Here is a 26,039-nt window from a genome sequence, read left to right as displayed (position 1 = left end):
CAATTAAGCCCATAATTGTCTCACTTCCTGATTCTCACACTCTTTTACATTACCCCTGTAGAGTATGTCTGTCTGTGAGCTGTTGTCAGTTTTAGAATGTCAGTCTGTAATTTCCTATGTGAAACATTGACATGTAATTTTTACTTGCGGGAAGTATTTGGAGGTGTTTCGGGTTTACCAGTATATGCACTTGTGGTAAATGCAAGTGAATGGATCAGGTAGTATTGGAAAAACACAGGTAGGTATGACATTAGTGAAAACAATGGTTTCCACTTTTAGACCCATTGCATTCTTTACAACTGGACACAAACCATTAATAAAATATGACTGGGTAATAACAGACAAAGAAGTAAGAGGGCTTTGCTCGTAAACAGGATGGTATTGATGTCCCGGCAGTCACCATTCTGGTGGTCAGAATGCCGACAGTGGCATCCCTACAATTAGAATCCTGATGGATCCTGAAGAGTATTTTAACCCTATTCCTAACCCTAAACCACCTGTCCCGCAGCCTAACCCTAACCCACCCCTTCTGCAGCCTAATCTTAACTGTCCCCTCCCGCAGCCTAAACCTAATTCCCCCTTCCCACAGCCTAACCCTAACTCTCCCCCTAGTGCCTAACCCTAACCACAGTAATTAACATCAGTTGTTGGGATGCCGTTGTCGGCATTTCAACTATTGGGATAAATCTACACTAAACACTGATATTCATCCACAAGGTGAGCTGTATGCATCTATGATGCCACGACGCCACTATCTTTACACTTGTTCATATAGCCATCATCATTATCACAATGCAGTTGCACCAGGCCTGCATATGCACAAGCCAGCATAACCTGAAATTCCACCTGCTTCCCACCTAAACTTAGCCAACATCCGAATACCCCACTCCTACCCCATTATATTTGCAGAATTCTGCTGCAAATAGAAATTCAAATTAAATGTGTCCCTACAGTTGCATAAGCTCGGCTATGGAGCATGCGCACTACCAAAACTCACAACACTCCTCTGCAAAACAAACTTGCATGTAGTTCTGCAATAGCCCCTTTGATTCTGTTGAATGACTTTCAAGCCAAATCAGAAATAAATTGCAATGATGGAATATAGAATATTAATGCATACCACGTGACAAATGTATTTCATACTGCGAAAGATCATAAGACTGAGCACATTGATTAATGCCTTCTTCATTAGAAATAATGTCAAAATGTAAAGAACATTTATACAAATAGTAATGTCTTTTTAGATGCAGTTGTAATATCATATAATCTTCCCACTAGAAACATTAATCTTTAACTATGAACTTCATGTAGTGTTTAGAACAAGTTTTCATCAGCAGTGGGTTATTCAGATGACAATAGAATACAATAATAATTTTGCTTTGCTAAGCAAAAACCACAATACTAGAGAAAAATAATAATTGTATGAACGTTTATTGTATCTAAACTCCTATTCAGATTCCAGTGGTTTTCAAGTGGAGTCTTTCAGAATTGAGGCACTCCTCAAACAAATGAGAAGCATCATAGAACAGACATACTTTGAAGTTGAAACTGTATTAGAAAAATTGGTTCAAGGTTTTAGAAGCATGACAGTCTAAGTTTTCAGAATTTTTCATCTACTTAGTTGATTCTTGATTAGAGAAGTTCAATTCTATGCCTTTATACACGTCACGGTTTCTGCACATTTATGTAAACAAATGTTACGCTTGCATAAAAACCTATGTAATATTTCTAAAGTATTGCATGGATTTTATAGCATATAAACTAAAGCAAGGATTAACAACTTTAATGTATGTATACTTGGCCTGTATTTTATACTAGCATGTTTAATTTCCTTTATCATGAAATATTCCAAAACAAAGCAATTCCATGGAGATTTTACGAATTTAGGAAACTTGATCGTGATTCGCTTATTTTATAAATGTCTGCATTATTTCTGCTATTTTGTATAAAGTTAGAAAATGGTGATTCAGTTTTGCAATTTAAATCTAGACATATTTATTTTTTTAAACTTTATAAATAGGAATTAATACTTTATTTACCCAATCCAAACATACATTTGTTTTAAAAATGCTATTGTTTGCCATCTTGTCTGCTGTGAAGAGGTATAGTGGGATGATTTCTTGAAAGTACACATTTTTTTTCTTCTGAAGCTGGATGAAGACATTTTTTTCATGCGATCTAAATCCTAGCAAGAGTAACTTAACCTCTAGAAGAGCAAAAGCTATCATGCCCTTTCAATTTTAACATGTACGTTTTCATCTAGACCCAGCTGTGCGCCTGGCGTTGTTCAAAAATAATGAAAATAAACATCCTCCTGCAAAGCCACCAAAGACGGTGCAGCCAACGAAAATAGAATACTTTCGAGGTTAGTACCTAAGATGCTTTTTTTATTTAGCTAACTAATATGTGTTAAATCCAAAGAGAATCCGCGGTCTATTGCAAAGTGATAATGGTAAATATCTTCATTTGAAGTTTAGCTCCTGAAAACATATATGTAAAAATAATTTAAGTGTGTGTGTGTGTGTGTACACAGTGAGGGAGGGACGTACACAACTGATAATTTCATGTGATTAATGATTAATGCATCCTGGTGTCTCAGCTCTGCTTGATGTTGCTTGTAAAATGTATGTACATTTATACATGTACAAAGTGGTTAATGTAGAAACTTGTAATTGATGTAAGTGACTCCAAGTGACCAGTTTTACAATCAAAGCAGCCACAGAAGTGGTGGAACAGCAAACCACCATATACAGCACTCACGGCAACGACTTATTCTATATGTGTGTATGTATGTGTGTGTGTCTGTGTTTTCTTACTGTTTTATGTAATTGTTCTTGTTGCTGTTGCTTGACCAGCAGTCAGTTACAAGTTTACAACACTGGCAAAAATGCATGTTTAGGATCTGTATTTTAGGATAGCATATGCATGTTTCTCAATTTTTTATCCTGATATTGGCCCCCTTTTTAAAGTTGTTCCTCTTAAAACAGGTTTGCCAGGTTTATGATGTTGATCACATTGTTCTGTATACTGGGTTTTTAAAATGTATCCATAATTACAGATGCAGATGCCAAATTAATCATTAAGCAGTGGATATCAAACTTTTTTGAATCACGGCGCCGTAGGGTATCAGAATTTTATTTCACAGCACCCCTGGGCCAAAAGGTTCTTATTGAAAAATTCCGGGGAAAAAATATATAAATTAAGTAAATTGTGTTTATATGTCATTTTTGGGTTCAGTTATGTGGTGAGGCACAATATTTGCTTCTATTTGCCCACATAATTTATGATTGTCAGCCACCAGCACTGAATTTGCCTATCAACCATTAATAGTTTGAATTGATTCTGGACCACCAACCCAGGGCACCCCTGCAAGTGTCCTGAGGCACCCCAGGTTGCCATGGCACCCTGTTTGGGAACCATTGATCTAATGCATTTAGAACACTACATGAAAGTAAGTTAAAGAAAATAAGTCAATAATATACCCCAAAACATCTGACATTCTCTTAATAATATACATTTAGCCAGATCAAATTCATTTCCACTAATTCAGTAATTGTCAAAAGGTCAATATATAGTAAGGAAAGTTCAATCCATTGGACTTGCAGAAATAGGAAGCTGTGCAAAACAGTAACTATGACAATCAGATAATAGGATACCTTATCATAAAGCTACATAAGTACCACATGTTAAAAATTGTATTTTGTTTTAGATTTTAAGCACTAAAACATTGTTTTAAGTATTACAGTTTTAGCCATCTAAGTAGAACTTTAGTATTATGAATACACATTTATATCCCTTCATGTATGAACCCTATATATAACATTTCTGAAAAGCTAAAACCTGCTTTTTTTTTAAATGAATATCTTTAAGTTCAGTAATTATTTTTTATCAATTATTAATATTTAAAATGTGAAAGTAAATGGAAATTAAGTCAATACATATTCATCATGCCATACATATGTTCTCAGTTAAATGTCACAGGACATTTGGAGAATGATGTGTAGAAAAGGCTTACTCTTTTATGTTGAATCATACTAATCTATATATTAACAAGATGCTTGTTATATTAATTGGCACATTATTACATAGTTTAGAATAGTATGCTTCTGTAGAAGGTGTATGTTAAAGAATATAAGATAAGGTACTTGAATCATAAGAAAATCAATTTTTCAGTTGTATTAAATGTTGATTACAATTTTAAAAATATATGTGTTCAATTACTGAATAGGAATTACTAATACTATTGTAGAGTAAAAGATGAATTGCAATTTTACAGACACAACAAGTTATAGTGGCTGATAAATTCTATTTCCCGTATATGAGAGTCCCAATGTATATGTAATTAATTTTCTTTTCATGTTAATCCAGCTAAAATAATTTGTGTTATAAACCCGAATCACCTTTATCTGTGTAAATAATAATGTAATATTTCTTTCTGACAATGTAAATATGACAATGTAACTGGTTTCTAACTACAACGAGAGCTCCTCTAATTCACATCTATAGCATATACCTATATCATTTACACACAACAGCAATGAGGCTCCAAAGGTCCAAAACAATAACAATTATCCATTAAATACAGATGGCGAGTAAAAAGCCTGTGGTAAAAAGGACATAATACTATTACTCTTCAATGTCGGGGTTAGGAAAGCAATACAGATGTTACATTTGCGATGAAAGAGTCAGAGTGAACAGAGATGGTCAGCGCAGAATACAAGGAAATGCAAAATCCTATATAAGTCACTAATAGTTTAGATGGGATATTTAAGAAAGGTTCTCAATTAAGTCTACAGAGGTTAGCTTACAATCACATTATATGCAGTGTAAAGGTTCTGAGCCGCTGTGCAGCATAATAACGGTCAAGTCTGTCCATTACCCAGTGCTGTTTATTTAAAAATTTCACATGCAAGAAATCCTTGTTTTTTTGTCACAGTTGCAGGTTGTTATAGTTAAGGAACAACTTCTTTTGCACACTATCCAGAGCAAAGGATTTCCCTTTCACAAAGGTATCTTCCTTGGTGCAAATCCAAGCTCAGCAGCATAAAATCAGATACAGGAGGTGCAAAACCAGCCACATGTTGTCATTGCAGAGGCAAATCAGCTGTAGGCCATGGACACATGGGTCCTGTGAGAGACTGTTTACTGTAAGACCTGAGTGTGCAACAGTTATACACTGTATTTGTATGTACATAGAATGTAGAGTGAGAACTGAGTTCCCGTCATACGGTCGCCAGTGATATACTTTATGAACCCTGTAAATAATGTGTATAGAACACTGACAACTTATCGCTTGTCCTTCGTGTTATGTGCACGCAAATACAGTGTGTGTGAGCACTGGACACTGCAATGCTAGAGCAAGAAAAATACTCCCGGCTTCATATGTGGCAATTGGATTAATTCTCCGGTACAGTATTCCTTGTAAAGTACTGATTAGAATTACAGTTTCCATTTGTAAGAAATTCATCCTGTTTATTTCTTAATCTGCTTAGTATCCCTGCCATCACCACATCCTACGGTGGGGAATTCCATGGCCGGCTATCATGAAAAACCTTTATCTATGCTGGTATTCAGCCTATTGTTATCATAAACATATCCGTGATCTTAATGCTTTTTCTGAGTCTAAAAGCATGCTAACTAAATAGAATATTTATATATCTTTAAAGCAAAGTCTCATTACATATTATGAGCCATGAAATGTTTACATTAAAGTATTAGGACTTGTTCAGACAAGTGGTTTACATTTTGAGATTTAATTCATGTTGCTTGTCATCTGGAACGGAGATATATGTACTGTGCACAGAAGACGCTGCATGCTGCTTAGGGATCACTGATCCCAGTTCTGATACCAAACAACTGTTTACATTGTTAGCAATGTTAAATGTGGCACAGGATAAACTATATGTTGCATGCTTGTTTAACATTGTTCATTATGCATACTAGTGTAGGCGTTATTAGTCCCTACAGCATGTTTTTGTTTTTGTCATCATTCTGCCTTCTAGGTAGAGCAGTACCTGAGAAAAATGAGTTACACTGAAACCACTTATCTTAATCAGATCTCAGAAACTTTAGTTGATTTGGGATTAAAGGGGAGTTACTGTACTTTATTTGCTGGATCAGGCAGTAGTATTGTAACATTCTTATAGTAACTGCTTATAGGGGCTGCTAATCTCTGGCAACAACATTTCCTTATTTTTAGTTTTTCTATTGTGTCTCTCATAGGCAAACATGTATATACACTTCATCGACACAAAGAAAAGAAGAGCTCTTCTTTTCTTTGTGTCGATGATTCTCCTTGTGAGTAGTGGGTTAGCACCTCAGAGCAAATAAATAGCCATTGTATATCTTATATTACTAAACTCTTAATTCTGAGAGGGGATAAACCATCTGAGTACCTACCTATAAAACCGGTGCGGGATATCTTTTGGTGTCTATATGTATATACACTTGTATGCATCATCCATTAACATTGCTTTGTGTAGTAGCTGTAAAACTAGTACTGCATCAGTTGGAGAAGCTTATCTTGCATTACGTTGCACTGTGCATTCCCAAAACAGTGTTGCATCCATATGCATTCATGCATACATGATTCTGCCTCTTTGTCCTGACCTGCCTGTATGGGAACAATGGTTGGTGCATTATTGTTGGAAAAGTACCGTGAGTGTGGGTTGCAGACTGAAAAAATGCATACGCAACTGAGTATTATTGGCTGGTGGGCAAGTGGAAATTGTAGATTAGGGTCTGCGTCATTGGTGATTAATAGTTTGCAAAAGCTGACTTTTTTGCTGTCACAATATTTGTTTTTGAATATGCAAGATAGTTGTTTTTGCTTTATTACAGACCACGGGTTTTTGTAGTCTAATAGCAAATGCATTTATTGTTCTTCAAAGTAATGGCTTACAATATGGGCATAAGTGGAACATAACTATCTATGATGAGAGGCTGGTTTACACTTGGAGCATATGATACTGTTGCTGACAGGAATAAATCTCCAGGTCTACACATGGGCGGTGATACGCTATTTTTGCGTTCAACTTTTCCTTCTTGTGTAAACGTTTTCTATTATTTGAAATATTAGAAGGGTTAGTATATTGTATATGTCTGTGCATATGTGTTTAACCTTTTTAAAAAAAAATATATACACTGCATGTATATTTATCTTTAAGTCTTCTTAAAGTATGAAGTCTACAGGTTTTTAAATGTTAATTTTGTATTTAATTTCAAATATCCAAAGAGGGATAATTAAGATTAGTGTGAACAGATAGTTCTAATTATATATTGAGACATAAACTACTTGCATCTTGACAAGATAAGGGCAAAAATTAACACAGACACATTTGCAGTTATAAAACCTCTCTGTGCTCATATTATTTGTGGCTTCATGTGCCTACTTCTGTGCAGCTGCCATTATTATAAAAGTGTTTGAAGTTTGGGTCAATATGGCAGAATCGGAGGATTCTAAAAGTGTGGCTTGATATTTGAAATAATGCTATCCCACCATATTACTCCCTTTAGGAGCTCCCAAATGGTTCTTGATAAATAGGCAAATTCTGTGTGGGCCATTCTATTTACCCATAATTTGGCCACTAGCTCATACGGATTCAGTATGATTTCCTGACTGTAGGGATCCCGGCTGTCGAAATAACGACGCCGGAATCCCAACAATCAAAATCCCGACATCGAGCCAGCGTGTCTCCATGCAAGCTTGATGCGCTTTCCACGCTTTGGGCACACACTATTATATTCCACCTTGGATGGTGGCGTGGACCACCACCCTAGTGGGAATACTGAGCGGGCATTTTGACTGCTGTCGGGATTCCGGTGTCTGTATTTCAACCGCTGGGATCCCAACTGCCGGGAACTTAACTCCATCCCGCTCATACATATGTAACCTCCACATACATTCATGCATTTAATAATTCTAAAAAATTCAATTTTAGACCTTCATATTAGAAGTATTGAGGGAACAGTATGTAATTTTTGGCACCTATTATGTCCATATTGCTCATGTGTTTAAGTCTTAGGATTTGTGGTTAGTGCTGGTAATTGTAAGATTCAGTGGATGGAATCATATATAAACATGTATGAATTAGAGAAGTTTGCTATATTTTGGTAAGTAATTTAATCTCTTTGCATTTGCAAAGCATTAACTAAGGTACTTTTTCAGTTTAAAAAAAATGTTTTACCAACCTACTCTGTAATTCTTTGTAATATTTAAATGATCTCTTCCTCAAATTAATTTTTGGTAGGAGTATTTTAAGTAACTCATTTATAATATGAAATATGATAATATTATTGTTAGCAATGTATAAGACTTACAGTATGTAATTCAAATCTAAAATAGTTCATACAATATAGATAACTCAAACTTTTTAGTACATTCAGTTTATTAAAATTTGGTTTGCTAAAGAAAAAAAAAGCCCGTCCCGTTACTTATTTTCTCATATTGTTTTTCAGTGAGAAATGTTCTTTCCACATATTTCTAAACTGATATTTTTTAGATATAATATTGTTTTAATTTTTTAATTCCACAATACAAAGAGACAAATACACTAATCACAATCAGCGATAGCCAGCATTTGCAGTACACATATTATACATTATATGTCTATAACAGTCTGAAAACCCACAACAAAAACAAAAGAAGAGAAAAAAAAACAATTATCTCCTCATCATCATCCTTCCCAAAGGCGTAGCTACCATAGGTGCAGGCAGTGCAGCTGCTATGGGTCCCACCTTCCCTGTCAAAGTTACATGTGTTATATACATTTTTCGCCATTGGGTGGTACGTAGGAGTCCTTTCAAACTTTTTCCTTGGAGCGTGCAAAATATCTAGGTATGCCCCTGGACCTGCTCATTGTAGTGTAGTATAAAATGAACTGGAGGGCATTTTAATGTTATATAATATGAACTGGGGCACTGTAATGAGGTACAATATAAACGGGGAGCACTATATATCATAATGTGAATTGGGTGTACTGTGCGTCATAATGTGTACTGGCAGCTCTGAAATGTGTCAAAGGGTGAACTTAAGCACTACTGTGATTTATAAAAGAAACTAGGACACTACTATGGGACATAACATTAAATAAGGCTCTACTATGGTTAAAAAAATGAACTAGGGCACTATTATAGGGCATAAAATTAACAACTGCTGCAGAGAAGTGTCTCTCTGGAAGCATTGGGATTTGGGCCCCTTTAAAATGTTGCCATGGGGCCCACAAAGTTCTGGCTATGCCCCTGTTCCTTCCTCCCCCCACCCCCTTTGGATTCCGCTTGTCTGAGTAGGCATGAATATTTCTCGTGAGCCATAGTGTTATTGACCAAAGATATCCACTTAAGCCAGGCTGCACATATTCACCACATATTGCTTAGTGCATCTGTCCAACCCATTTGCACCAACTATGCCCCATAAGCATGCCTTTTTTGTAAAAGACCTCTTCTGAACTTCAGTAGATGCAGTAGCTCCTACAACTTGATTGCAAAAACTTAAAATATTCCCAAGCTGGATGCCAACAACAGGACCACATTTAGGGCACTGGGAAGTGGCCGTGCTGCCAAATTGAAGTAGACATAGGGGGTATTCAATTCGTATTAGTCGTAAACTAGCGTCTTGTCGTAAAGACGGCAGTTTGCAACTTTTTTAGGTCGGAAACTGTTCCGACCTATTCAATCCCCCTGCCGTTTTTCTGACAAGTTGGCAATTCTGACTTGTCGTAAAACACGTGGATCGGTGGAATAGATGCGGATCCATGTGTTTTGTCGGATTCTGCGGCCAAATCCGACAGGTTTTAGCCCCGTTTTCGACAATGTCAATCCAACTTTAAAAAAAGTCGGATTGGCATTGTCGGGAACAGCCAAATCCTGTCAGATTTGGCTGCTCATTAAATACTGCATTGTCAGATCATTTCCTTTGGAATGGATCCGACAAGCATTGTATACCCCCCATATTGGCGTTACATATACCCTAAGCAATAAAATCAGCTGAATTTTATTGAAAATGAATGGATATCATAGATACTCGCTGACACTCCAGTGCCTTTTGCCTCTTCTTCTCCCAGAAGGGCACCCAAGTCAGTCTCCTACTTGGTTCTAAGATCCAACAATTCCTCTGAACGCAAAGCACCCAAAAGAAACAAGTAAAAATTGGATATTTACGTAAATCTGTGGACATTACTTTATATGCTTTTTATGTAACATTCAGTAATAACTGAAGGGCCCTCAGCAAACTGGAAAGGTAGAGTATGTCTCAATTGTAAAAATCTAAAATAATAAGCATTGGGAATATTGAATACTTATTGCAATTGAGAGAATGAATTGAGTACCCCAAAATAGTATAATTGACCTACTCAACCCACTCCCCACTTCAAGCTTCACAAATCTGCACATCCTCTAGTTCTGGCAATACCTCAGAATGTCAAAGAGGTGTATCCAGATCTATGCCCTCCTCTCCCAGCATCTTTGAAACACATTCCCATACTTGAAATGCCTGGGCTATAAGAGGAATATTACTTCTAATCAACTTGAAACTCAAAGAAAACTGCAGTGGAGTGTGATAAAAACCAGCTGTGCAACCATTAGTTTAGGCAGCACAAAGGGATCATGGTCTCTAATCCACCCCCATAAATGAGCCAATTGGAAAACAGAGTAATGTAAATGAAAAAAAGGTAACACAAGCCCAACCCATGTTCTTGGCCATGTCAATACATAAAGAGACGAGACCAAGCTATTTATCTGACTAAAAATTGCTCACGGAAGATATACAGGAGAGTTATAAAAACATACACTAATTTCAGGGTATCACCATCTTATTTAAATGTACTCAACCTGTCACAGTTAAGGGTAATTTAATCCAGCTTCTGATCCGAGCTTTTAAGTATTCCACCTTTTAACATTCAAGTGGATGTAATCATGAGATGTATTTGAAACCCATATTCCCAATTATTTAAATGTATCTACCCATTTTAGTCAAGAGTATTTAAGGGATTAGCCAGAAAAGGCCCCCTTAATGGAAGGATACATGATTTTATTGTAAGCTTGCGAGCAGGGCCTTCCTACCTCTATGTCTGTCTGTTTTTACCCAGTTTTGTTCTATTACTGTTGTTCTAATTGTAAAGTGCAACGGAATATTCTGCCCTATATAAGAAACTGTAAATAAATAATAAATAAATAAATACATTTAGACCAGTTAATAGATATACCTGAGAATCTGCCTTATTGGTTAATAAGATCAAGAACTATGGGCATAGAGAATTGCTAATCATTAATAAACAATAACAAATCATCTGGGTTGGGTATGGAATTCAGGCAGACAGGATGTCGGTGGTCATTAAATCCTGACACGGGTGCTGGAGGCAGCTAAACCTAATCCTCTCCCTTCCCCTAACACTAACCCTCCCTCCCTGCTGTCTAAGCCTAACACTAACCCTCTCTCCCCACAGCCTAACCCTCCCTCCGCAGCCTAATCCTAACCTCCACGGGGTACTTATGTTCGGGATCCCACCTGTCAAGATGCCGGCATCGGTATTCTGACAGGTGTTGGGATTCCTGCACCAGCATTCTCAATGGCGGGATCCTGATTGCGGGAATCCCAACTACATCCCCTCTATACATTTTATAACAATCATTTTATTGCAGCAAATGTCATCTTACCAATCAGGTAGAATGCTCAGCTGCCAGTGGAATCAAATATTAAAACAGGAGGAACTAAGAGTATATCCACACTGTGGTGAAGGACCCTTCAGGCACAACGTGCTCTGGTTCTTGTTGTGCCCTTCTCAGTATATAACTTCTAATCATCTTGCAAAATTCCATGCCTAAGCTATGGATTGCACCAATGACAGTGTACATATATCCAAAAAGGTTATAGCTGCTCTTCAAGCTCTAATGCCCATCACTTTGAAATAGAAAGTTTGTACTATGCTATATGTATTTATTTGCCCATACACTATTTATGGTTTAGATGTAAAATTTAGACACCACCAATCTGACTCTGTAACTTAGATGCTGAGTAGTGAGTAGCAATTCACATGAGGCTAATGAAGTAGACAACAGTTACCCTGTATTTTGTGCTCTTCAGCTACCATGACCAGAATACTTATGTTGTGGCACTGACTTATTGTGTATTATAGCTATGCTTACCTATTTTACTTCAATTACTTGCTCCAGTCTCATCAGCTTTTACCTGTGTACATACACAATATTTTTGTAAGTTATGCTTTTCCAAAAATGCCTGCATGCCTGGAGCTGATAGCCATCAGGAACATATATTTGTGTGTGGTCACTTCTTTCTAGCTTGTTTGAAGTATGTTTGAAGTTTTTGCATGCACTGTAAGAACAAAGGTTCTCTTATTGAAATTCTTATTGAATATGACAATGTTATATCAAAACAAAGCAAGGCTGTCCTGTGTATATAATGTGCCCACACACACATGCAAATATCTGTCTGTCTGTCCATCTGTGTATGTATATGTATATATATATATATATATATATATATAAATTATACTGTGTGTATGTATATGTATATATATATATATATATATATATATATATATATATGCGTGTGTAACTGAGAGAGAAGCAAAATAGATGAAACTAATGAATCTGGATGAAGAAGCATAAGTATCTAGTTAAAAATAGAATCAGCAGGAGGTTTTTGTTTTTCTTTAAAAATGTTTTTTGATCAATCAACTTTTAATTAAAGCAGTTCAACTCTGTCTCTGCACGTAGCAAGTAAACCTTAAACATATACATTTCCAAAAACATGTAAGATCTTTATCTTAAGATGTGATGAAACAGGAAGTTTGAATCTGAGAATCAGAGCGGAGTATAGCTTTGTTTCTTATTATCTAGTGTGAGCTCACACAACAATAGAGGCTTGCACATTGAAATATTTTCTCATTTGAAGAAATAAATGGCTCTTTACCAGCCGCTCAACATGTAAAACGAGTAGGTTAGTTATGTCCAATACATCCAAAAAAAAAAGCTAGGATAAAATAAACATGAGGAGTTGGATATCTTGGAAAAAATCTGTCATGGGTTTGGGTTAATCATCTCCAGAAGAATTTCAACTTGATGCCTGAAATGTTAGACTTCTTGGAGAAAGTAGTGAGGCCTGAGGCAGTGTTGATCTGAAGGAGTGCTCTCTATGGGTCAGATTTGCTCTGCTGGCAGAGTGCAATCCCAGTTCACTTGAGCGGCCCTATGAAAAATACTGCTGTGGCCTTCTCCAGTGTGTACTTGGGCTTCACTGACACAGTTGCAATAGCCACATTTTTGCATTTTAGAATGAAACATAAAATAAAATCTGTATATAATTTTGAATCCCACTGTCTTACAACCAAAACATTGCATTCTTCATACACTTACTCACTGAGAGAAATCCGCTTAATAAAACAATGGATGAACAAAATGCACACATTAATAAGTGCTGTTAGCCTATGACAGATTTTATTGCCAATTTGATTCCTCTAAAGACAGCTTCATTGGAACACACTCCTACTAAGACAGGGTTAGGGCCATTCACATTCTTTTTCATCTGACCAGTGTATGACCTGATAACTATTTCCTGTGCCTAAGGAAGGTTATGACCTGGGTCGGAAAGAGCAAGATACAGATAATTTTAGAATCCATTTAAACCTGCATGATTTTTTTTCTATTGGGGGAGGACAAAGTCTGGATTAATTCCTTATTGAATGAAGTGTTTCAACACTTGGATTTAATCGGAACGGTTAAAAATAAACAGTCTGTTGCCATGTGCTGAAGTTCATACGGTTCAAGTTGTTTTTAAATAAAATAACATAAAATGGGAGAACTTTGTTTTTTCTTTGCCATTAAAAACAGATTTGAAGATGTATTTAATTCACCTTGTAGCTTCTCTTCCTGCTTAGACATGACTATTAAGAAAAAGGGAAAAGGAAGTGTAATTCTATCAGAGTTAACCATTCAGGTAGATTGTGCTTTCTGTGCACATAAATAACTTATGCCATTTTCTGTATACTTGTCACTGAAGAGCTAGGGAGAAATATAAATAATTTTGTCACTCTTTGTCACCATAATAAAAAACACTTTGTCACTGGGAATTCCAGGGCTTGTATACTGCAGGCATTTCTTCCATGAGTCATAACATACTTAGAGAATGGGATCGGTATGGGATCCTGGTGTACGGGATGCTGGCTGTCACTATACCGACAGCGGCATTCCATCTGCCAGAATGCCAGCAGCGGGGCAAGCACATCGAGGCCCCTCGCAGGCTCGCCACGCTGCGGGCATGGTAGCTCGCTTAACTCGCCATAGGGTCTATTCTCCCTCTATGGGTGTCATGGACACCCACAGAAGGAGAATCACCTACCTCAACGGTATTCCATCGGTGGCATTGTACCCCTGTCGGGATTTTGGCATTGGTATTGTGACCACCGGGATCCCGACGGGCGGTATGTTAAACGCATACCATAGGGAACATTTATGACAAAATGTTTCCCATAGCTACCAATCAGATTTTGTTTTCATTTACTATATAATAGTAGAAATATGATTGGTTGCTATCGGGAGTTCCACTATTTCCTTGTGCACCACATATAATGCTCACTGTTAAACATATAATTAATGTTTTATTGGGATTGTATTCATTTATTCAGAACATAGTTAGTAGAGAGCAAAAATTGTAATATGATTTCCAGCATGTAGTGATATGTTATTTGACTTGGCATTCAGAGTGTGTACTACTTAGATACTATCATGTTGTTACATCATTGATACAATATACAGAGTGGAATGCCCTACAGAAACAAATAATACTTCACCACTACCGCTACATTCACAGCTAGGTTCCCTTTGTTATATGACACTGTATTAATAATGGCATTACAGGTTGAGTATCCTTTATCCAAAATGCTTGGGACCAGAAGTATTTTGGATATCGGATTTTTCCGTATTTTGAAATAATTGAATACCATAATGAGATATCATGGCGATGGGACCTAAGTCTAAGCACAGAATACATTTATGTTACATATACACCTTATACACACGGCCTGAAGGTTACTTTAGCCAATATTTTTAATAACTTTGTACATTAAACAAAGTGTGTGTACATTCACACAATTCATTTATGTTTCATATACACGTTATACACACAGCCTGAAGGTCATTTAATACAATGTTTTTAATAACTTTGTGTATTAAACAAAGTTTGTGTACATTGAGCCATCAGAAAACAAAGGTTTCACTATCTCACTCTCACTCAGAAAATTCCGTGTTTCGGAATATTTGGATATCGGATACTCAACCTGTATTGGAATATCTGATATGAATTTTTTGGAAACTTTATTTTAGGTAACATATGCATAATAGCATGGGTGCAGTGCACACAGGCCCCCTGGGATCCAGGGGGCCCACACTGCACCCATTTTTTTTCAATACTTACCCCATGGAGTCCCATGTAGACAGCAGCAGCACTGCAGAAACCACCGGGAAAATGGTGCTGTGGGCATTTTCCCAGTATTAGGTAAATCGTGGAGAAAATGGCCACCGCACCATTTTTCCAAAGACCTGCACATGCGCACTAGATTCTGGGACAGCGCTAGGGTCTCCTAGTAACCCCACTGCCCAGAGTCTATTGCTCTGCTGGCTAGAGTGTATGGGGCCTGGACAGAGACTTCACATGGGCCTCCTCCTCGCGTGATACACCGCTGTCACCTAATGTATTTATTTATATATTGTGCCGATTGTTCTAATACATGCTCCACTCCATTTTTAATTCCAGTCTCATAATCTTTGAGAAACATTAGGTTCTTTAATTATAGGAAAAATAGTATTTGAAATAGCAGATTTCAAATATAGAAAATTTATTTTATCTGGATGTTCCACCTTAGAATTAATTCCCTTAGATTTTGTAATGTCCTTTACATGGACACTGATTACACATCTGCTACATGTAAAGCTTTTGGTAACATAAAATTCATGAATCTCCATGGTCACTACACCATAACTTTCACCCTATAGCATGTTGAACATGCAATATGACATGCTGTGTGGAAAGTACATTGCATTTCTAGGTATATTTTCAACGGTATCAGGTCTCTAGGTCGACCACACTTAGGCGACAATGTCTAGATTGACCACTATAGGTCAACAGTAAGTAGGTTGACATGGTTTCTAGGTCAACAGGGACTCTAGGTCAAAATGTTCTAGGTCGACGTGACAAAAGGTCGACATGAGTTTTTCACTTTTTATGCATTTTTTCAACTTTTTCATGCTTTACGATCCACTTGGGAACGGTAACCTGTGCCGAATGCATCGGTAGTGGAGCGAGGCACCTTGCCCGAAGCATGCAATGGGACACGGTGCACAAATTGGGGTTCTGGATCACTGTACGGAGAAAACGACACCAAATTAAGTGAAAAAACTCATGTCGACCTTCTGTCATGTTGACCTAGTACATGTTGACCTAGAGTCCCTGTCGACCTACTTACTGTCGACCTAGACACTGTCGACCTAAGTGTGGTCAACCTTGCATACCACACCCATTTACAACATGACAGGGAAATTTTCTGATTGTGACACGGCACTCATTACACACAGTAGACATAGCACATATGGCGTTAGTGGGGGTGGCTTTAAGTTGCCAGTGTTCTGACCATCTCTCCGGCACTTCATGACCACCAACATCACAGATCATCACAGCTTTTTGCTCACACCCATATTGTTTTGCAGAAAAATCCTCAATGTTGCTGTGTTGTAATTATAGGTGATGTACTCAGCTGCACGTCTAGACCGTATGTCACAGATAATTGAATATCCCCATACAGTATTACAAAATTTAAATAAAACCTTAAACAAATAGTTTCAAATGTGGCTTATAAACAACTGGTATTGCATTCAGAGAAATCAAAATAAGTTTGTAAATTGAAATGCATGTGCAAGGTGTTTTTTAAATATGTTGGTGAGTTTTGAAAAGAGCTAAAATCTTAAGACTTTAAATATAAACTATGGGGCCAATTCAGTTATAGGTGATGTTCCTCTGGACGTCATTACAATGTCCATCTGTGCACATTACTGTTCACTACGGAAAGGAACCTTCACCCATTTTCCTGCACACTTCTCTGGGGTGCATGGGACAATTATCAAAAATAAATTGCAGACGATTGTATTCACGACCATTCCGTATGGTATCCGGTCTTTAGGTCGACCTCACTTAGGTCGACAGTCATTTGGTCGACCGCTGTTGGTTGACATGCATTAGGTCGACGTGGTCTTTAGGTCGACATCGTCAGTAGGTCGACATGGCAAATGTTGACACATGAAAAGGTCTACTTGAGTCTTAAAAAACCGTTTTACAAACTTTTTCTTACTTTACGATCTACGTGCACTATGATTGGGAATAGTAACCTTGCCCAAAGCATGATGAGCGAAGCAAGCCATGCGAGGGGACACGGTGCACTGATTGGGTTTCCCAGTCACTTTACAAAGAAAACAACACCAAAAAAACTCATGTTGACCTTTTCCGTGTCGACCTCATGACCATGTAGACCTATTCCAGGTGTCGACCTACTCACTGTTGACCAATAGTGGTCGACCTAATGACTGTCGACCTAGTTAGGTTCCACCCGATAATCCACACCCATTCCATATGTAGCATTTAGGTTTTTCAAAAAGAAGTCTCAAATCGTGTTGTGAGTTCAAATGAAGTGAAGTATTCAAACACGAGGATATGCAATGAAACTGGAGGGAGGTAGGTTCAGGGGAAATTTGAAGAAAAATGACTTCACAGAAAGGGTAGTGGACAGGTAGAATTGCCTCCCATCAGAAGTGGTAGAGGTTAAGACAGTAGAGCAATTTAAACCTGCATGGGATAGACATAAGGAAATCCTTACAAAGAAATAAGTATCAAATACAGTTGAGGTAACAATATGGTAAAAAAGGTGCAGACTAGATTAGCCAAGTGATTCTTATCTACCATCAAATTCTATGAAAAACTCTATGAAACTCTATGAAAAAATCTGCATAGCAAAAATGCCCATTTCAAGTAAGTATTACTTAAAAATAGGAAATATGTGCTATGGATATTTTGCAAACTTTTGCTGCTCCTAAATATATTTTGCTGAACTTTGGGTTTTTATTTTGCTTTTCCATTATCTTATTAGATAAGTCTAATGGTGCAAATATGCATACACTGTAATGCATTCAGTGCTAAATTGAAACTAGACAACAAACATTACATTTATTATGCATAGCTACTACTATTTTTCACCATTTCATTAATAAGGCTAGTGTTTCATTTTACTAAGATGCAAAAGAAGCCAAACTACCTATGTTAAACATTTACGTTGAATTTTAAACATACTGTAATGGATAGTGATACATGCAGTACAAGTATACATTTTTGGTATAGTGTAAAGAGAAACAACTGCTAAGGATGTAATGGCAAGCAATGTACTATTCTGCTTCTGTTGTAAAATCCAGACTTGGGAATGTTTAAACATATATGTAAACAGTTAGTGCTGAGATAAGCATACAATAGATATATGGCCTGCACGGTGCCACAGCTTCTTCTCACTAACCTTTAAGTCTATCCCCATGCCAACAAGTTTCAGGGAGCGTACATAGAAAAATAGGCTCTCCAGTTCCAGGTGATTCCCACGTGCTCCTTATAAGGCCCATTAGACTCTCCAAGTACACCCAATATGTATATTCTGTTTTGTCGCCCACGCCCCCCTCTGTTGTGTATGTCCACTACTCTGTGTCCCTGTCAGATCTGTATTTTGCACCTACTGATCTGCATATCCTGTATTGTGATCCCCCACCTCACCGATTTGATCTGTTCCATGTTCCCTATACCCCCCATGTCCTGTATTATGCCCGTGCCCTTCTCTCTTCATCTATATGCCATATAACGGGAAGCTGTGAGAGGTGGTACTAATTACCTAACCCCCGGCATTGTCTGAGTAGCATGGGAGGAGCCTGATTAGAGCAGTGGAGCCAGAGAAATGTCCACCTCCACATAGTACATGTCATTTTTTTTCTGAAGGGGTGTAACAATACTGCCCAGAATTTGACCATGCTCCTATCTCTCTCAGGGCCACAGTTTGTCTTGGCTGCCCCATTTCTGTAATGTACACCTCACCTCTTTTCCACACACCCACATCTGTATGTTCTGTACTGAGCTATGTCTCCCCATCTGCATGTTTTGTATTGTCCATGCGCCCCAACCTCAGTCTTGTACTGTGCTCACAACAAGCACATACATACATCAACTTATATCACGCATGCCATCTTTCAGTCCTGTCTGAATTTGCTCCATGGGCCCCTCCTTTCCTCTGCATAGCTGACATTCATGGCTTTTCCAGTATTGTGACATCATTCATCACACCTGCGATGCTGCTGGGAAATCGGGAGCTGGACACTATTGTTACCTGGACAGGCACTAATTAAGTGCTGTTTTTTAACTTGGAGAGCAGTCACTTTCCCTGAACTTCCTCTGGCTATGCCACTGATGCCAGTAATATATGAGTATCCATGCTGGTAGTATAACAGGTCCATCCATTGGCTCCTTCTAATTATGTTAAATAGCATTCATTTGGCGTTTATATTTTAATGAAGAAGGCTGCTATATACTCCCAGATGGGTGTCATCCTCCTTATAGCACATAGCCTTTGCCATAATCCATATAATTCGGATGCCTTGAGTGAGTGAGGTATTTTAGGAAGTATTCAAGGATGACAGGTGATGATGTCCCTGAGGTTTCTGTATAATAGAAAAATGAGCCACAAGATGCCCTGCACAACCCTGCTTCTGCTCCCAACAGGGAGCCAGCCAGATGCTGTGCTGCCTGAAAGTATTCCCTCCTCCCAAATCTGGCACATGTGCCAGGGGTGTGCCCTGGTGTAAATCAATGAAAATAAAATGTTATTGACTTAAAACAAAAATATAGCCTTCCAACCCTCAATTAACATCACTGCTTGGAGGTAAATGATATAAACTCTTATTCTTCTCTGAAACATTCTTTCTCTGACATCCTAGTGGATGCTGGGAACTCCGTAAGGACAATGGGGAATAGACGGGCTCCGCAGGAGACTGGGCACTCTAAAAGAAAGATTAGGTACTATCTGGTGTGCACTGGCTCCTCCCTCTATGCCCCTCCTCCAGACCTCAGTTAGAATCTGTGCCCGGCCAGAGCTGGGTGCTCCTAGTGGGCTCTCCTGAGCTTGCTAGAAAGAAAGTATTTGTTAGGTTTTTTATTTTCAGTGAGATCTGCTGGCAACAGACTCACTGCTACGTGGGACTGAGGGGAGAGAAGCAAACCTACCTGCGTGCAGCTAGCTTGTGCTTCTTAGGCTACTGGACATTAGCTCCAGAGGGTTCGAATACAGGGCCTGACCTCGATCGTCCGTTCCCGGAGCCGCGCCGCCGTCCCCTTTGCAGAGCCAGAAGACAGAAGAGAAGCGATGAAATCGGCGGCAGAAGACTCCTGTCTTCATTAAGGTAGCGCACAGCACCGCAGCTGTGCGCCATTGCTCCCACAGCACACCACACACTCCGGTCACTGTTGGGTGCAGGGCGCTGGGGGGGGGGGGCGCCCTGGGCAGCAATTATAATACCTTTTGGCACTAAATACACATAATACAGTCTGGAAAACTGTATATGTGTAAAAAACCCCGCCATTAAGTTATACAAAACGCGGGAGAAGCCCGCCGCTGAGGGGGCGGGGCCTTCTTCCTCAGCACACCAGCGCCATTTTCTCTTCACAGCTCCGCTGGAAGGACGCTCCCCAGACTCTCCCCTGCAGTATCCTGTACAAGAAGGGTAAAAAAGAGAGGGGGGGGGCACATAAATTTAGGCGCAGATAGGATAATAAGCAGCTATTGGGAAAAATCACTCATTATAGTGTAAATCCCTGTGTTATATAGCGCTGTGGTGTGTGCTGGCATGCTCTCTCTCTGTCTCCCCAAAGGACTTTGTGGGGTCCTGTCCTCAGTCAGAGCATTCCCTGTGTGTGTGCGGTGTGTCGGTACGGATGTGTCGACATGTTTGATGAGGAGGGTTACGTGGAGGCGGAGCAGGGGCAGATAAGTGTGGTGTCACCCCCGACGGGGCCGACACCGGATTGGATGGATATGTGGAAGGTCTTAACAGACAGTGTCAACTCCTTACATAAAAGGTTCGATGACGCAGCAGCCTTGGGACAGCCGGGATCTCAGCCCGCGCCTGCCCAGACGTATCAGAGGCCATCAGGGGCTCATAAACGCCCGCTAGCTCAGATGGTAGACACAGATGTCGACACGGAGTCTGACTCCAGTGTAGATGAGGATGAGACAAATGTACAGTCTACAAAGGCCATCCGATGCATGATTACTGCAATGAAAAATGTATTGCACATTTCTGATGTTAACCCGGTTACTACCAAGAAGGGTATTATGTTTGGGGAGAAAAAGCAGCCAGTGACTTTTCCCCCATCTGATGAATTAAATGAATTGTGTGAAGAAGCGTGGAGTTCCCCTGATAAGAAACTAGTGATTTCTAAGAGGTTACTGATGGCGTACCCTTTCCCGCCAACGGACAGGTTACGTTGGGAAACATCACCTAGGGTGGACAAGGCGCTCACACGCTTATCAAAAAAGGTGGCACTGCCGTCTCAGGATACGGCCGCCCTAAAGGAGCCTGCGGATAGAAAGCAGGAAGCTATCCTGAAGTCTGTGTATACACACTCGGGTACTATACTGAGACCTGCTATTGCTTCAGCATGGATGTGTAGTGCTGCAGCAGCATGGTCTGATACCCTGTCAGACAACATTGATTCCCTCGACAGGGATACTATTTTGCTAACCATAGAACATATAAAAGACGTCGTCTTATATATGCGAGATGCACAGAGGGACATTTGCCTGCTGGCATCTAGAATTAATGCAATGTCCATTTCTTCCAGGAGAGTATTATGGACTCGGCAGTGGACAGGTGATGTTGATTCTAAAAAACACATGGAGGTTTTGCCTTATAAGGGTGAGGAATTGTTTGGGGACGGTCTCTCGGACCTCGTATCCACAGCAACCGCTGGGAAGTCAACTTTTTTACCTCAGGTTCCCTCACAGCCTCAGAAAGCACCGTATTATCATTTACAGTCCTTTCGGCCTCAGAAAGGCAAGCGGGTCAGAGGCGCATCCTTTCTGCCCAGAGGCAGGGGTAGAGGAAAGAAGCTGCACCAGGCAGCCAGTTCCCAGGAACAAAAATCCTCCCCCGCTTCCACTAAGTCCACCGCATGACGCTGGGGCTCCACAGGCGGAGCCAGGTGCGGTGGGGTCGCGTCTCCGAAACTTCAGCAACCAGTGGGTTCGCTCACAGGTGGATCTCTGGGCTGTACAAATTGTATCTCAGGGATACAAGCTGGAGTTAGAGGCGACTCCCCCTCGCCGTTACCTCAAATCAGCCTTGCCAGCTGCTCCCAGGGAAAGGGAGGTAGTACTGGCAGCAATTCACAAGCTGTACCTCCAGCAGGTGATAATCAAGGTTCCCCTCCTTCAACAGGGACGGGGTTACTATTCCACAATGTTTGTGGTACCGAAACCAGACGGTTCGGTGAGACCCATTCTGAATTTAAAATCCTTGAACACTTATATAAGGAAGTTCAAGTTCAAAATGGAATCGCTCAGGGCGGTTATTGCAAGCCTGGAAGAGGGGGATTTTATGGTGTCGCTGGACATCAAGGATGCTTACTTGCATGTCCCCATTTACCCACCTCACCAGGAGTACCTCAGGTTTGTGGTACAGGATTGTCATTACCAATTCCAGACGTTGCCGTTTGGTCTGTCCACGGCACCGAGAGTATTTACCAAGGTAATGGCCGAAATGATGATACGCCTTCGGAAGAAGGGAGTTATAATTATCCCGTACTTGGACGATCTCCTTATAAAGGCGAGGTCCAGAGAGCAGTTGTTAGTCAGCGTAGCACTCTCTCGGGAAGTGTTGCAACAGCACGGCTGGATTCTGAATATCACAAAGTCGCAGCTGATTCCTGCGACGCGTCTGATTTTCCTGGGCATGATTCTGGACACAGAACAGAAGAAGGTGTTTCTCCCGGTGGAGAAGGCCCAGGAATTGTCATCTCTGGTCAGGGACCTCCTGAAACCAAAACAGGTGTCGGTGCATCACTGCACGCGAGTCCTGGGAAAGATGGTGGCTTCTTACGAAGCAATTCCCTTCGGCAGGTTCCATGCAAGGATCTTTCAGTGGGATCTGTTAGACAAATGGTCCGGATCGCATCTTCAGATGCATCGGCTGATCACCCTGTCCCCAAGGGCCAGGGTGTCTCTGCTTTGGTGGCTGCAGAGTGCTCATCTTCTCGAGGGCCGCAGATTCGGCATACAGGACTGGGTCCTGGTGACCACGGATGCAAGCCTCCGAGGATGGGGGGCAGTCACTCAGGGAAGGAACTTCCAAGGACAGTAGTCAAGTCAGGAGACTTCACTACACATAAATATACTGGAACTAAGGGCCATTTACAATGCCCTGAGTCAAGCAGAGCCCCTGCTTCAAAACCAACCAGTGCTGATTCAATCAGACAACATTACGGCGGTCGCCCATGTAAACCGCCAGGGCGGCACAAGAAGCAGGATGGCGATGGCAGAAGCCACAAGGATTCCTGTATGGGCGGAGAATCATGTGCTAGCACTGTCAGCAGTGTTCATTCCGGGAGTGGACAACTGGGAAGCAGATTTCTTCAGCAGGCACGACCTCCACCCGGGAGAGTGGGGACTTCATCCAGAAGTCTTCACGCAGATTCTAAACCGTTGGGAACGGCCACAGGTGGACATGATGGTGTTCCGCCTCAACAAAAAGCTAAAAAAATATTGCGCCAGGTCAAGGACCCTCAGGCGATAGCTGTGGACGCACTAGTGACACTGTGGGTGTACCAGTCGGTTTATGTGTTCCCTCCTCTTCCTCTCATACCCAAGGTACTGAGGATAGTAAGAAAGAGAGGAGTAAGAACTATACTCATCGTTCCGGATTGGCCAAGAAGAACTTGGTACCCAGAACTGCAAGAAATGATCTCAGAGGACCCATGGCCTCTGCCTCTCAGACAGGACCTGTTACAGCAGGGGCCCTGTCTGTTCCAAGACTTACCACGGCTGCGTTTGACGGCATGGCGGTTGAACGCCGGATCCTAGCGGAAAAGGGCATTCCGGATGAAGTTATTCCTACGCTGATAAAGGCTAGGAAAGACGTGACAGCAAAACATTATCACCGTATATGGCGAAAATATGTTGCTTGGTGTGAGGCCCGGAAGGCCCCTACAGAGGAATTCCAGCTGGGTCGATTCCTGCACTTCCTACAGTCAGGAGTGACTATGGGCCTAAAATTAGGATCCATAAAGGTCCAGATTTCGGCCCTATCTATTTTCTTTCAAAAGGAACTGGCTTCACTGCCTGAAGTTCAGACGTTTGTTAAGGGAGTGCTGCATATTCAGCCCCCTTTTGTGCCTCCAGTGGCACCTTAGGATCTTAACGTTGTGTTTGATTTCCTGAAATCCCACTGGTTTGAACCACTTAAGACCGTGGAACTAAAGTATCTCACGTGGAAAGTGGTCATGCTGTTGGCCTTGGCTTCAGCTAGGCGTGTGTCAGAATTGGCGGCTTTGTCATGTAAAAGCCCGTATCTGATCTTCCATATGGACAGGGCAGAATTGAGGACTCGTCCCCAATTTCTCCCAAAGGTGGTATCAGCGTTTCATGTGAACCAACCAATTGTGGTGCCTGCGGCTACTCGGGACTTGGAGGCTTCCAAGTTGCTGGACGTAGTCAGGGCTTTGAAAATCTATGTAGCCAGGACGGCTGGAGTCAGGAAAACTGACTCGCTGTTTATCCTGCATGCACCCAACAAACTGGGTGCTCCGGCTTCAAAGCAAACTATTGCGCGCTGGATCTGTAACACGATTCAGCAAGCTCATTCTGCGGCAGGGTTGCCGCATCCAAAATCGGTAAAAGCCCATTCCACAAGGAAGGTGGGCTCTTCTTGGGCGGCTGCCCGAGGGGTCTCGGCTTTACAGCTTTGCCGAGCTGCTACTTGGTCGCGTTCAAACACATTTGCTAAGTTCTACAAGTTTGATACCCTGGCTGAGGAGGACCTTGCCTTTGCTCATTCGGTGCTGCAGAGTCATCCGCACTCTTCCGCCCGTTTGGGAGCTTTGGTATAATCCCCATGGTCCTTACGGAGTTCCCAGCATCCACTAGGACGTCAGAGAAAATAAGAATTTACTCACCGGTAATTCTATTTCTCGTAGTCCGTAGTGGATGCTGGGCGCCCGTCCCAAGTGCGGACTCTCTGCAATACATGTATATAGTTTTTGCTTAACTAAAGGGTTATTGTTATGAGCCATCTGTTACTGAGGCTCAGTTGTTGTTCATACTGTTAACTGGGTATGGTTATCACTAGTTGTACAGTGTGATTGGTGTGGCTGGTATGAGTCTTACCCTGGATTCCAAATCCTTTCCTTGTTGTGTCAGCTCTTCCGGGCACAGTTTCCTTAACTGAGGTCTGGAGGAGGGGCATAGAGGGAGGAGCCAGTGCACACCAGATAGTACCTAATCTTTCTTTTAGAGCGCCCAGTCTCCTGCGGATCCCGTCTATTCCCCATGGTCCTTACGGAGTTCCCAGCATCCACTACGGACTACGAGAAATAGAATTACCGGTGAGTAAATTCTTATTTTAGTAAGGTTTGTTAATTAAAAGTTTTACAAAAAATAACACCTGGGTCCATATGTTTCTGTGTCTTAGCCCAAATATCAATTATTCCAACAAATACAGATGAAATGCCTTAGTTTTCAGGTTAGAGAAAAATAGATAACTGTCCCATTACGGCCATTGACCAGAACTAAATGTCTGGAACCAGAGTTTATTAGATTCCGCTTGTTGCCAATCAGATAACATGGTTCATGCTAATTATTACTATATAATGTATACAATTTATTAGTAGTTACCACAAATAATCTAAATATACTATGGGATATATGCAATTGCGGTCGAATTCCCGAAAATGTCGAAAAACG

General features: G+C 40.5%; 1 protein-coding gene across 1 annotated transcript in view; it reads left to right on the top strand.

The window, feature by feature from the left end:
• Positions 1 to 26,039, top strand: part of LRRIQ1 (leucine rich repeats and IQ motif containing 1) — a 323,521-nt gene that overhangs the window by 207,669 nt on the left and 89,813 nt on the right. The window contains exon 22 of the mRNA XM_063927664.1: positions 2,264 to 2,365. Coding sequence (XP_063783734.1) covers positions 2,264 to 2,365 — 102 coding nt within the window. The remainder of the gene's footprint in view (positions 1 to 2,263; positions 2,366 to 26,039) is intronic.

This window comes from Pseudophryne corroboree, chromosome 6 (assembly GCF_028390025.1).
Source record: "Pseudophryne corroboree isolate aPseCor3 chromosome 6, aPseCor3.hap2, whole genome shotgun sequence".
NCBI lineage: Eukaryota > Metazoa > Chordata > Amphibia > Anura > Myobatrachidae > Pseudophryne > Pseudophryne corroboree.
The sequence above is the reverse complement of the archived record's forward strand: the minus strand, read 5'-3'. Positions and strand labels throughout refer to the sequence as shown.